This window comes from Mobula birostris, chromosome 13, assembly GCF_030028105.1.
Source record: "Mobula birostris isolate sMobBir1 chromosome 13, sMobBir1.hap1, whole genome shotgun sequence".
Taxonomy (NCBI): Eukaryota; Metazoa; Chordata; class Chondrichthyes; order Myliobatiformes; family Myliobatidae; genus Mobula; species Mobula birostris.
Genome location: NC_092382.1, coordinates 16,843,403 through 16,857,127, shown reverse-complemented (window position 1 = coordinate 16,857,127; position 13,725 = coordinate 16,843,403). Strand labels below are relative to the sequence as shown.

Sequence of the window (13,725 nt, the reverse complement as noted above, 5' to 3'; positions counted from 1 at the left end):
ACCCCACACACCTCTGACAAGGACCTGACACACTGTGAGACACTGCACACACCCCTGGCAGGGTCCTGACACACTGTGCGACCCCACACACCCCTGACAGGATCCTGACACACTGTGCGACCCCACACACCCCTGGCAGGGTCCTGACACACTGTGCGACCCCACACACCCCTGACAGGATCCTGACACACTGTGCGACCCCACACACCCCTGGCAGGGTCCTGACACACTGTGCGACCCCACACACCCCTGACAGGATCCTGACACACTGTGAGACCCCACACACCCCTGGCAGGGTCCTGACACACTGTGAGACCCCACACACCCCTGACAGGGTCCTGACATACTGTGAAACCCCACACACCCCTGGCACTGTCCAGTCAAACTGTAAGACCCCACACCCCCATGACAGCGTCCTGTCACACTGTGAGACTGCACACACCCCTGACAGGCTCAGGAAATGCTGTGAGATGCCACACACGCCTGAGAGGGCCCTGACACACTGTGAGACCTCACACAACCCGACAGGGCCCTGACACACTGTGAGACCTCACACAACCCGACAGGGTCCTGACACAGTGTGAGACCCCACACACCCCTGACAGGGTCCCGACACACATTGATATCCCACACACTATTCACACGGTCCTGACACTCTGTGAGACCCCACACACACCTGAAAAGGTCCTGACACACTGTGAGACCCCACACACCCCTGGCAGGGTCCTGACACACTGTGAGACCCCACACACCCCTGACAGGGTCCTGACATACTGTGAAACCCCACACACCCCTGGCACTGTCCAGTCAAACTGTAAGACCCCACACCCCCATGACAGCGTCCTGTCACACTGTGAGACTGCACACACCCCTGACAGGCTCAGGAAATGCTGTGAGATGCCACACACGCCTGAGAGGGCCCTGACACACTGTGAGACCTCACACAACCCGACAGGGCCCTGACACACTGTGAGACCTCACACAACCCGACAGGGTCCTGACACAGTGTGAGACCCCACACACTCTGACAGGGACCTGACACATTGTGAGACGCCACACACCCCTGACAGGGTCCTGACACACATTGATATCCCACACACTATTCACACGGTCCTGACACTCTGTGAGACCCCACACACACCTGAAAAGGTCCTGACACACTGTCACACCCCACACACCACTGACAGGGACCTGACACACTTTAAGACCACACACACAACTGACAGACAGGGTCCAGACACACTGTGAGACCTCACACAACCTAGGTAGGGTCCTGACACACTGTAAGACCGCATACACCCCTGAGAGGGTCCTGACACACGGTGCGATCCCACACACCCCTGACAGGGTTCAGAAGCACTGTGAGACCCCACACACCCCAAAAGGATCCTGACACACTGTGAGATTCCCCCCCACCCCCAGAAAAGGGTCCCAACACACTGTGAGACCCCCAAACAAATCACTGGGTCCTGACACACAGTGAAACCCCACAAACCCGTGACAGCGTCCTGACAGACTGTGAGAACCCACACACCCCTGGTATGGTTCAAACACGCTGTGAGACCCCACACACAACTGACAGACAGTGTCCTGTTACACTGTGAGACCCCACACACTCCTGACAGGGACCTGACACACTGTGAGACCCCACACACACCTGAAAGGGCTCCTGACGCACTGTGAGACCCGACACACCCCAAAATGGTCCTGACACACTGTGAGATCCAACACACCCCTGACAGTGACCTGACGCACTGTGAGACGCCACACAGCCCTGACAGGGTCCTGACACACATTGCGATCCCATACACACCTGAGAGGGTTCTGACTCACTGTTAGATCCCCCACAACAGCATCCTGACACACTGTGAGACCCCCCACAACCACCACAAGATCCTGACACACTGTGAAACCGCACAAACCACTCACAGTGCCCTGACACACAGTGAAACCCCACACACCCCTGACAGGGACCTGACACACTGTGAGACCCCACACACCCGTGACAGGGTTCAGAAACACTGTGAGACCCCACACACCCCAGAGGGGTCCTGACACACTGTGAGACCACACACCCCTGACAAGGGCCTGACACACTGCGAGACCCCACACAACCCTGGCAGGGTCCTGACACACTGTGAGACCCCACACACCCCTGACAGGGTCCTGACACACTGTGAGACCCCACACACCCCTGACAGGGACCTGACACACTGTGAGACCCCACACACCCCTGACAGGGACCTGACACACTGTGAGACCCCACACAACCCTGGCAGGGTCCTGACACACTCTGAGACCCCCCACCCCAAGAAAAGGGTCCTGACACACTGTGAAACCCCGCAAACCAGTAACAGGGTCCTGACACACTGCAAAACCCCAGAAACCCGTGACAGCGTCCTGACAGACTGTGAGACCCCACACACCCCTGACAGGGTCCTGACACACTGTGAGACCGCACACACCCCTGACAGGGTCCTGACACACTGTGAGACCGCACACACCCCTGATAGTGTCCCGATGCACGGTGAAACACTGACACATTGTGGGTCCTGACACACTATGATCCCTCAAACAACCCTGAGAGGGTCCTGACACACTCTGAGACCCCACACACCCCTGACAGGCTCTTGATACACTGTGCAACCCCACACACCCCTAACAGTGTCCTGACACACTGTAAGACCCCACACACCCCTGAGAGGGACCTGACACACTGTGAGACCCCACACACCCCTGAGAGGGACCTGACACACTGTGAGACCCCACAGGCCCCAAAAGGTTCCTGACACACTGTGAGACCCCAATTAATGCAATAGCTTTGAGCTAACTCTTGTGTATTTAAATACCGAGTTCTGAGTTGAGGCATCTAACAGTTTGTTCACTGTCTGTTCCCATGGAAGATGTTCAACAGAAACACAAGGAGACTCTGCGGGCACAAACTGAAACACTGAGAGTGAACACGATCCTGATGAGGGAGAAGGTGAAGGTTTTCCAGCTGGTTGATCGATACGCTGAGCTCACAGTCATTTCTACTGTCCGAGATCGGAGACTGGTGGAACATGAGCTGCTGGCAAGAGGCAGAGACCACGAGGAGTGGAGAGAGGAACATCTCCGCAGAGAGCTGGAAAAAATCCGCACTGATCAGCTGTTCCAGAGCAGCTTTTCCCGGAGTAAATCCAAATCTGGGAGTTCGGCAACAGTGGCCGGAGTCCCGGGAATCGGGAAAACAACAATGGTACAAAAGATTGTTTATGACTGGGCCACAGGGAAAATATACCAACAATTCCAGTTTGTCTTCAGTTTCAAATTCCGGGATTTAAACACCATTGACTGTCGAATAAACCTGAAGGAACTGATTCTGGATCAGTATCCTTACTTTGGGAATATCCTGAGAGAGGTCTGGAAGAACCCAGAGGGATTGCTGTTTATATTTGATGGTTTGGATGAATTCAATGACAAAATTGATTTTGCTGACAGTCAGAGAAACACAGAACCTCGGTCCACATGCACAGATCCTGAATTCAAGTGCAAGGTGTCTGACATTGTGTACAGTTTAATCCAGCACAAGCTGCTCCCAGGGTGTTCAGTGCTGGTGACCACCCGCCCCACTGCGTTACATTTATTGGAAAAGGCAGAGATCGGTGTCATGGCTGAAATCCTGGGATTTGTTGGGAAGGAACGGAAGGAGTATTTCATCAGGCATTTTGAAGATCAGACAGTGGCAGCAGCTGTTTTCAAACACGTGAAGGAGAACGAGATCCTGTACACCATGAGCTACAACCCCTCCTACTGCTGGATCCTCGCTCTGGCACTGGGCCCCTTCTTCACACAAAGAGTCAGGGACCCGCAGCGAGTTCCCAAGACCATCACCCAACTGTATTCCTACTATATTTACAACATCCTGAAAAACCACGGCCGTGAGATTGAGAACCCCCGTGATGTGTTACTCAGGGTTGGTCAGATGGCCTTCAGAGGAGTGTCCGAGAGGAAGATTGTGTTTACAGATGTAGATTTGATCAAATACAATCTGCAGCCTTCCCAGTTCCTGTCCGGGTTCCTGATGGAGCTTTTGGAGAGAGAGGATTCTGCCCGGAGCGTGGTGTACACATTCCCACACCTCACCATCCAAGAGTTTGTAGCTGCAGTCGCACAATTCCTGACTCTGCATCCCGGGGATATTGTGAAATTCCTCACTGAAGCCCACAGCACGACAGATGGGCGATTTGAGGTGTTTCTCCGTTTTGTTGCTGGTCTCTCCAACCCAATGACAGCTCGGGGCCTGGAGGAGTTTCTGGGTCCATTTCCTCATCAAACAACCTGCCGGGTGATTGACTGGGTGAAGGAGGAGGTTAAATGGCAGAGTGGAAACACATGGAGTGAAGCTGGTAAAAGGAGCCTCCTGAACACATTGCACTACCTGTTTGAATCTCAGAATCGTGGACTGGCTCAGGCCGCAATGGGATCTGTGGAAACACTTTCATTCAGTGGAATGACACTGACCCCGATTGACTGCGCGGTCCTGTCTCATGTCATCGGATACTGTGATACAATAAAACAGCTCCACCTGGAGGACTGTCACATTCAGTGTGAAGGAATCCAGCGGCTGGGACCCGGGCTGCACAAGTGCCAGGAGTTGGGGTAACTTGATTTATCTCTCACTCTGAAATGTGAAACTGTCCAGTTGTGTTGTTTCGATGTAAAGGGATTTGGGTAAAACTGTGATAAATACGATTGTGAAGAATTGTGACAAATGCCATCACCCTTCCTCCTGTGGGATCTCTGTTCCCCATCCCCGTTCCTCCTTCATCCCTGCCCCTCCCGACCCTCTCACATCAGGAACACGTTTCTGACCATCGGGGAATAGGACAGAATATGTGGAGTTTGCAGGGTCACACCGACAGACTAAATTACTGACATTTGGTGAATACCCTGGAGCTGGGCAGTGAGGGACATTGACAGTGATGGGAACTCCGATCAGTGATTTACTGAAGGGTTTATTGTTTCCTGAAATATCCGAGTGAGAGAAATTCCCTCAGACCCACAGTTTGAATCACTTTGTTGATCAATTTGTCTGTTTGTCTTTAGACTGAGTTTTAATAAACTGGGAGATTCAGGAGTGAAACTGGTGTCTGCGGCTCTGAGGAACCCGGAGTGTAAAATACAGACACTGGGGTAAGTACCAGACTGTGGGAGATTGTGTTTACAGTCACTGGGTGTCTGACACTGAACATTAATGTGATCAGTAATTGTGTTACTGATAAACACTGGGGATTTGTACCGTCTCCTGTCTCTCTGTGTCCTTCACCCTCACTCTCTCTCATCTCCAGGCTGATCAATGTCGGTCTCACAGATTCTGGTGCCGAGGATCTCGTCTCCACTCTCAGTACAAACCCATCACTGACGGAGCTGAACCTGAGTTATAATAAACTGGGAGATTCAGGAGTGAAACTGGTGTCTGCGGCTCTGAGGAACCCGGAGTGTAAAATACAGACACTGGAGTAAGTACCAGACTGTGGGAGATTGTGTTTACAGTCACTGGGTGTCTGACACTGAACATTAATGTGATCAGTAATTGTGTTACTGATAAACACTGGGGATTTGTACCGTCTCCTGTCTCTCTGTGTCCTTCACTCTCACTCTCTCTCATCTCCAGGCTGTACCGTGTCGGTCTCACAGATTCTGGTGCCGAGGATCTCGTCTCCGCTCTCAGTACAAACTCATCACTGACGGGGCTGGAGCTGAGTTATAATGAACTGGGAGATTCAGGAGTGAAACTGGTGTCTGCGGCTCTGAGGAACCCGGAGTGTAAAATACAGAAACTGTGGTAAGTACCAGACTGTGGGAGATTGTGTTTACAGTCACTGGGTGTCTGACACTGAACATTAATGTGATCAGTAATTGTGTTACTGATAAACACTGGGGATTTGTACCGTCTCCAGTCTCTCTGTGTCCTTCACTCTCACTCTCTCTCATCTCCAGGCTGTGGGGTGTCGGTCTCACAGATTCTGGTGTCGAGGATCTCGTCTCCGCTCTCAGTACAAACCCATCACTGACGGAGCTGGACCTGGGATCAAATTCGCTGACAGACCGATCTGTCCCCGCTCTCCGCCGCCTCATACTGACCCTCCCGAGTCTGGAGCGGATCCGGTGAGTGTTTGTGTTAATGTTCAATGTGATAAAATATCAGCGGATCCGCGGGATTTCTGGTGATATTTGTCTGTGAGTGTTGTCCCCTGTTACTGACACTGTTGTGTGATCTGTTTATTTCATCTTTATTCTCCCATCTGTTTCAGTCTGGAGGAGAATCGGTTCAGTGAGACCGGGGAGAAGGAACTGAGATCTCTGCAGGAACCCAGACCCAGACTGAAAGTGAGAGTGTGAACATCTGAATGTGTGAACATCCCCGCCCGCGGGATGCCGACAGTTTAGCCGATTCCCCGCCCTCCCCTTTAACCCCCGCCCCCCACCTTCCCCTTACCTTTAATGTCCGCGCGCCAGGTTTAATTCCCAACCGTTCTAACGGAGCCAGTTCCGTGCTCGCGCTTTGCGTCGATCTTTGCGTGCCCGAGGTGACGTATTTCCGTCTCCTGTCCAGCGGCGCTGCTTCCACCGGATGTGCGGGTTTGAGACCCCCCCTTCACGTGAGACCCGGGTAATTACACAGACGGGACGATCCCGGGGGCCGGGGCTCAGTCTGGGACACCGGTGTCCCGGGTGGGATTATCCCGGGAGAGAATCCTTTTGCTCCCTTTGCCGAGGACGGTGCATTCGGCAGTCTGGCTGATATAATGATGTTAAATTGACAAATACCTCGGAAGTGACCCTGGATATGTAGCGATCCCGGACACAGCCCTGAAGTGTGATTTTGTAATCATCGGTTCCCCGATGCAGAGTGACGGTGAGAAACGGGACTGATTATTCAACCAGTCTCCGGTCAGTTAGTTCTGTGTGACTGTGATTGAGTCGGGAGCAGCTTATTTATTCCCGCACGTCAGCAGCTCACACATTTAACTCCATGCTCCGTCAGACCATCCCTCTGCACATGTATCCTCCTTATCACTCGTTCCGCCTCACCTTTCTCTACTTCACACTTCGCATTCCGGAACCGTGTAGTCCCCACCTGTCCTTTATACTTCATCTCGCTATCCTCTCTCACATTCTGGATCCCTGCCCCCTGCAGATTTAGTTTAAACCCCCCCAAGCAGCCCTAGCAAACTTTCCTGCAAGAATGTTAGTACCCCTCCAGTTCAGGTGTAAACCGTCCCGTCGGAACAGATCCCACCTTCCCTGGAACAAAGCCCAATTATCTAAAACCCTGAAGCCCTCCCTCCTGCACGATCCTCTCAGCCACTATTGATCTGTATAATCCTTCTGTCCCTCGCCTCACTCACACGTGCCCCACCTCCCCCTCGTACCCCATCCCTTATTTATTATTTATTATCATTATTATTTTTCCCCATTTTTTTCTCTCCCTTTATTCTCCCTCTGTGCCTCTCACTATAGTGGGTTTCACTTCCCCCTTTCTTTCTCCCTAGGCCTCCTGTCGCATGACCCTCCCCCTTCTCCATCTCTGTATACCTTTTGCCAATTAACTGTCCAGCTCTTGGCCCCATCCCTCCCCCTCCTGTCGTCTCCTGTCATTTCAGATCTCTGACTATCTCTTCTTTAAATTAGTCCTGATGAAGGGTCTCGGCCCGAAACGTCGACTGTACCTCTTCCTAGAGATGCTGCCTGGCCTGCTGTGTTCACCAGCATTTTTGTGTGTGTTCCTTGGTTAATGTGGCCGCCAGGGATGGAGTGAGACACTGACTTACAATGGCCACTGTCGCACACAGAATCTGTGGCGAAGGAACATGCGGTGCCCGTGGATACAATCCCGGGATCGAGTGTCTTATTGATTATAATAACAGTATTTTAATTTGTGTTTTATATAGTCTTGGGTATTTCATGTATGTTTTAATTCTAATAATTTTGTCATTGAATAAACTAATGTATATATCTCAGATATTCACACATACACATATACATGTGGGTTTTGGGGAGGAGGGGTGAGGGGTTTGGGAGGAAGAGGAGTGACGGGACGAGGAGTGGACTGATGAGACGGTGACCGTGGCGAAGTCATTGACTCAATAGGGGACGAAAAGGGGAGGCGAAAGTTCCTGTCACAAACTGGTGGTGACGTGGATAAGATAGAGTCGGGGTGAGGAGGAGTGAAACGACAGGAAGGGAGCGGGAGTGATCTGACCAGGAAGGAGGGAAAGTAATGGGACGAGGTGGGAGGGGATTTGATGGGACGGGAAGGGAGGGGAAGTTGCAGGACCAGGAAAGAGGGGTCTGAAAGGAGAGGGTGGGCAGGAACAGGATGGGGCGTGTGGGGGAAGGGTGGGTGATTTCGATCCTTCGCAAATAAGACGGACGGCAAGAAGGAGAGCGCGGACAGGGGAAATGGGGAGCGAGAGGTCGAGACGCGATCTGGGCTGATGGGACGGAGAGTTGAGTGTCTGAACGGAGGGAGAGGGGAGAGACTCACTCAACGAGAGAGGGAAGGGATCGGGTGAGGGAGCGAAATTTCCCATCGGACAACGTTCACCACCCAGGATGTGTTGGATGGCAGGAGAAAGGACAAGGGGACGGAGAGGGGAGGGTGTCAGGAGTGATGGAGTGAGTAGTGGAGAGACTCACAGGGTAACTGAAAGAGAGGGCGATGAGGAGTTGAGATTGAATAAACAGGGAGGGAAGTGAGTGGGAGGTGAGGAAAAGGGTGTGACTATTTCTACGATGCTGGGAGAGCGGTTTCAATGATAACCATCACAAAATGGCCACCAGCCAGGGTGAGACGGGCGGTGATAGAGGGGACAGAGAGCGGAGTGTGTCAGGAGTGACCGGATGCCGCGGGTGGGACAGGGCGACTCGTAACAAGGGAGCTTGAACTGGGGGGTTCCCACGGGGAGGAATGTGACCACGGGAATGTTACCCACCAACCCCCACCCCCAACTCCGTCTCCAAAATCCGGCCTTGATTTTCCTTTCAGGCCGCTCGGCCCGAATCCTTTGGGCTGTCCCGTGGAGCGGGGAACGTGTCGTCACTGGGGCCCGTCAGAGGCCGGGGTGGGCGCCGGTTCGCTGGAGAAGATGGAGGCAAGGTCCGGCGGTGCGAGCTGGTTAGCATGGATCACCATCATTCTCTGTGGGTGGGGGAGAGGGAGGGATCAGATTGAGGAGGGGACGGGAGAAAGAGAAGGTGAGGAGAGGAGACGGGATCCACTACCCACTCCCACAGCCTCTCTCTCCCTCCGTCCCTCTCTCCACCCCCTCTGTCCCTCCATCTCTTCCTCCCACCTCTCTCTCCCCCTCCCTATCCTCCTCTCCCCACCCCTTTCATTCCCTTTCTGCCCCCATCTCTCTCTCTTGCTCCCTCCCATCTCTCCCCACCCTCTTTCCATCTCCCCCCATCTCTCCCACCCACGTCCCATCCCCCGCCGCCCACACCCCCCCGGTGCACAGGAAGATCCCACTCACCACCGGAGGCCGCACGGCGCAGCACTCGAGGTTCCTGCAGTTGACGATGGCCGTGAGGACGGACATCACCAGGGAGACCAGGCAGTTCACCAGCAAAATCACCGTCACCCCGCTCACAGACCTCTGCCAGAGGGAGAGAGGGAGACATGGGGTGAGAGAGGGAGAGAGAAGGGCTCGGGCCGGGGAAGAGAGAGACAGAAGAGGGGGGAGAGAGGGTAGGGTCGGGAGCGGGAGTTTGGGGTAGGCGGAGGTGGCAGACCCAGCTGGGGAGGAAGAGACTGGGGGGCGATGGGTGAGGAAGAGAGGGGGTGGGTGGGAGAGAGATGGGGAGAAAGAGGAGAGGTGGCACAGAACAGTTGATAAAGGGAGAGTCAGACGGGGGGGAGAGAGTGGTGGAAGTCAGAGGGTAGAGAGAGGTGGGAGGGAAATGTGAGAGGCTGGAGATGAGAGAGGTCGGACAGGGAGGGAGAGAAAGGTGGAGAACAGAGGGGGGAGAGACGGAGAGGGGATGAGGGACAGAGAGGGGTGAACGAGGCAGAGGGGAGAGAGGGGGTGAGAGACGGAAAGGGGAAAGGGGGGTGAAAGACAAAGTTGAGCAGAGAGGAGAGATAGAGTGTGGGAGAGTTGAGAGTGTGAGAGAGAAGAGGGGTAGTTCCGAGGGAGGGGTGAGAGGGGAAGAGATAGTGAGGGGGGGAGTGAAGAGGGAGAGATGGCCGGTAAGAAGGAGGAGGGGAAGAGTTGTTTGGGTATGGGGGTAAAGTCGGGGGAGAGGGAAGGAGCGCGTTGGGTGGGGAGAGAGGGGGAGTGTGGGAGAGGGAGATGTGTTTACAAGTGTTGGGGGGAGTGGAGAGAAATCTCTGGTAACTCCTGTCTCGGGAATGTAGCTTTCTCTTCACGGAACACATCAGGTTTCGGGTGACGGTTCCCTGAAAGTGGGGAGATGGAGAGGGGGTGACAGGGGTGACAGGTTTTGGGTGACGGAGAGGGGGTGACAGTGGTGATGGAACACACCAGGTTTCGGGTGACGGTTCCCTGAAAGTGGGGTGACGGGCAGACGGGGCGGTGAAGGCGGCGTTCGGCATCCCCGCCATCGTCGGATCGGACACCGGGAACAGGAGACCGGAGATCCTGGGGATTTACGGGGATGTCGCCGGGACTGGAGGGACTGAGTTACGGAGAGAGGTCGGGCGGGTTGGGAATTTATTCCCGGGAGTGTCGGGGTGACCTGACAGGGGTGTGTAAAACCACCAGGGGCACAGACAGGGTGAACGAACACAGACATTTCCCCAGGGTCGGGGAATCGAGAACCAGAGGGCGCAGGTTTTAGAGATTTAATAGGGGACTCCGAGGGGAAACTGTTTCACCCAGAGGGTGGCCCGTCTGTGGAAGGAGCTGCCGGGGGAGGGGACGCTACAACCGAGGGGAGGGGGGGTTCTGAGGGAGCTTGGCGTGGAGGGAGGGAGCGCTACCGGGAGGGAGGAAAGCGTCGCGGGAGAGGGGAAGGCCGAGTGGAGATCTCCGGGGGTTGAGGGGGTGTTGAGGGCTGGTTCGCCAGTGTGTTGGGTGTGCGGGGGGGGGGGGGTGCGGAACACTCACCATCCGGCACCCGGTGTAGCAGTACCCGATGCAGGGGAAGACCCGGACGGTCAGCGAGTACAGGATGACGGCGGGAGGGCAGGCGAGAGCGCAGATCACATTCGCGACCAGGCAGGCGATGGTCTGTCGCAGAGAGAGAGAGAGAGTGTGTGAAAGGGGTGACAGAGAGAGAGAGTGTGTGAAAGGGGTGACAGAGAGAGAGGGAGAGAGAGAGAGAGAGAGAGAGTGTGAAAGGGGTGACAGAGAGAGAGAGAGAGAGTGTTAAAGGGGTGACAGAGAGAGAGAGAGGGAGAGAGAGAGAGAGAGAGTGTGAAAGGGGTGACAGAGAGAGAGAGTGTGAAAGGGGTGACAGAGATAGAGAGAGAGAGAGAGAGAGGGAGTGTGGGGGGGGGCGGACAGAGAGAGAGATAGACTGAGAACGACAGAGAGAAGAGGGGTGGGGAGGGACAGTGATGGGACAGAGAGAGATAACAGACGTGGGGGATGGACGGAGAGAGAGAGAGGGAGGGAGAGAGTGTGTGTCAGAGAGAGAGAGAGGGAGTATGGGGGGGCGGACTTAGAGAGAGATAGACTGAGAACGACAGAGAGAAGGGGGTGGGGAGGGACAGTGATGGGACAGAGAGAGATAACGGACGGGGGCGGATGAACGGAGAGAGAGAGAGAGAGACTGAAAGGAGGAGAGCGGCGAGAGGAAGGCAGGAAGCAGGAAGTCGAAAGGAAGAGCGGATGGGAACAAGGGAGAGAGAGATAGAGAAATTGGAAGAGAGGGGAGAAAGGTGAAAATGGAGAGGAATGAGAGAGTGTGAATGAAGGGAGGAGGGAGAGAGGGGGATAAAACCTGAGAGGAGGGAGAGAGAGGTGGAGGGAGGGAGGATGGGATGAGAGAGGGGAGGGAGGGGGGATGGGATGAGAGAGGGGAGGGAGAGAGGGGGATGGGATGAGAGGGGTGAGAGAGGAGGAGGGAGAGGGGAAGAGTGGGGAGGGAGAGGGAGAGGGGAGGGACAGAGGGGGATGGGATGAGAGAACGAAGGGAGGAGCGACAGAGGGGGAGGGAGAGAGGGGAGGGAGGGGGGATGGGATGAAGGGGGGATGCGATAAGGGGGAATGGGGATGGGATAAGGGGGGAGGGAGAGGGGGGATGGGATGAGAGAGGGAGGGAGAGAGGGGGATGGGATAAGGGGGGACCCGGAAACGTAAACCGTCAATGGTGGGGAGTGTCGAGGGACGGGGGGACTCGGGGAGAGAGGGACAGATCAGGAGGGAGGGGAGGGGATGGGAGGGCATGACCGGGGAAGAGAGAGGAGGGAGAGGGAGGGGAGACGGAGACAGGGAGGGGAGAGTTGGGGGTCGGGGTCGGGGAGAGGGACAGAGATCAGGAGGGAGGGGAGGAGATGGGGGGACATGGCCGGGAAGAGAGAGGAGGGAGAGGGAGGGAGACGGAGTGAGGGAGGGGAGAGTTGGGGGTTGAAGTCCGGGGTCGGGGAGAGAGGGACAGAGATCAGGAGGGAGGGGGTGGGGTGGGGGTCATGACCGGGGAAGAGAGAGCAGGGAGAGGGAGGGGAGACGGAGACAGGGAGGGGAGAGTTGGGGGTCGGGGTCGGGGAGAGAGGGACAGAGATCAGGAGGGAGGGGAGGAGATGGGGGGACATGGCCGGGAAAGAGAGAGGAGGGAGAGGAGAGGGGAGACGGAGAGAGGGAGGGGAGAGTTGGGGGTTGAAGTGCGGAGTCGGGGAAAGAGGGACAGAGATCAGGAGGGAGGGGGTGGGGTGGGGGGACATGGCCGGGGAAGAGAGAGGAGGGAGAGGGAGGGGAGACGGAGACAGGGAGGGGAGAGTTGGGGGTCGGGGTCGGGGAGAGAGGGACAGAGATCAGGAGGGAGGGGAGGAGATGGGGGGACATAGCCGGGAAAGAGAGAGGAGGGAGAGGGAGGGGAGACGGAGTGAGGGAGGGGAGAGTTGGGGGTTGAAGTCCGGGGTCGGGGAGAGAGGGACAGAGATCAGGAGGGAGGGGGTGGGGGTAGGGGAGACATGGCCGGGGAAGAGAGAGGAGGGAGAGGGAGGGGAGACGGAGAGAGGGAGGGGAGAGTTGGGGGTTGAAGTGCGGGGTCGGGGAGAGAGGGACAGAGATCAGGAGGGAGGGGAGGGGGGGACATGGCCGGGGGAAGAGAGAGGAGGGAGAGGGAGGGGAGAGTTGGGGGTCGGGGTCGGGGAGAGCGGGACAGAGATCAGGAGGGAGAGGGAGGGGATGGGGGGACATGGCCGGGGAAGAGAGAGGAGGGAGAGGGAGGGGAGACGGAGAGAGGGAGGGGAGCGTTGGGGGTTGAAGTGCGGGGTCTGGGTCGGGGAGAGAGGGACAGAGATCAGGAGGGAGGGGGTGGGGGGACATGGCCGGGGAAGAGGGAGGAGGGAGAGGGAGAGGAGACGGAGAGAGGGAGGGGAGAGTTGGGGGTCGGAGTCGTGGAGAGAGGGACAGAGATCAGGAGGGAGGGGGTGGGGGGACATGGCCGGGGAAGAGAGAGGAGGGAGAGGGAGGGGGAGACGGAGGGAGGGAGGGGAGAGTTGGGGGTTGAAGTGCGGGGTCGGGGAGAGAGGGACAGAGATCAGGAGGG

At 56.0% G+C, this 13,725-nt stretch overlaps 1 protein-coding gene across 1 annotated transcript in view; it reads left to right on the top strand.

Moving 5' to 3' along the window:
* Positions 1–7,973, top strand: part of LOC140208451 (NACHT, LRR and PYD domains-containing protein 3-like) — a 133,269-nt gene extending 125,296 nt beyond the window's left edge. Inside the window, exons 8-13 of the mRNA XM_072277138.1 lie at positions 2,904–4,641; positions 5,089–5,175; positions 5,331–5,501; positions 5,657–5,827; positions 5,983–6,150; positions 6,297–7,973. Coding sequence (XP_072133239.1) covers positions 2,904–4,641; positions 5,089–5,175; positions 5,331–5,501; positions 5,657–5,827; positions 5,983–6,150; positions 6,297–6,384 — 2,423 coding nt within the window. The 3' untranslated portion in view covers positions 6,385–7,973. The remainder of the gene's footprint in view (positions 1–2,903; positions 4,642–5,088; positions 5,176–5,330; positions 5,502–5,656; positions 5,828–5,982; positions 6,151–6,296) is intronic.
* The last annotated feature ends 5,752 nt before the right edge of the window (positions 7,974–13,725 follow it).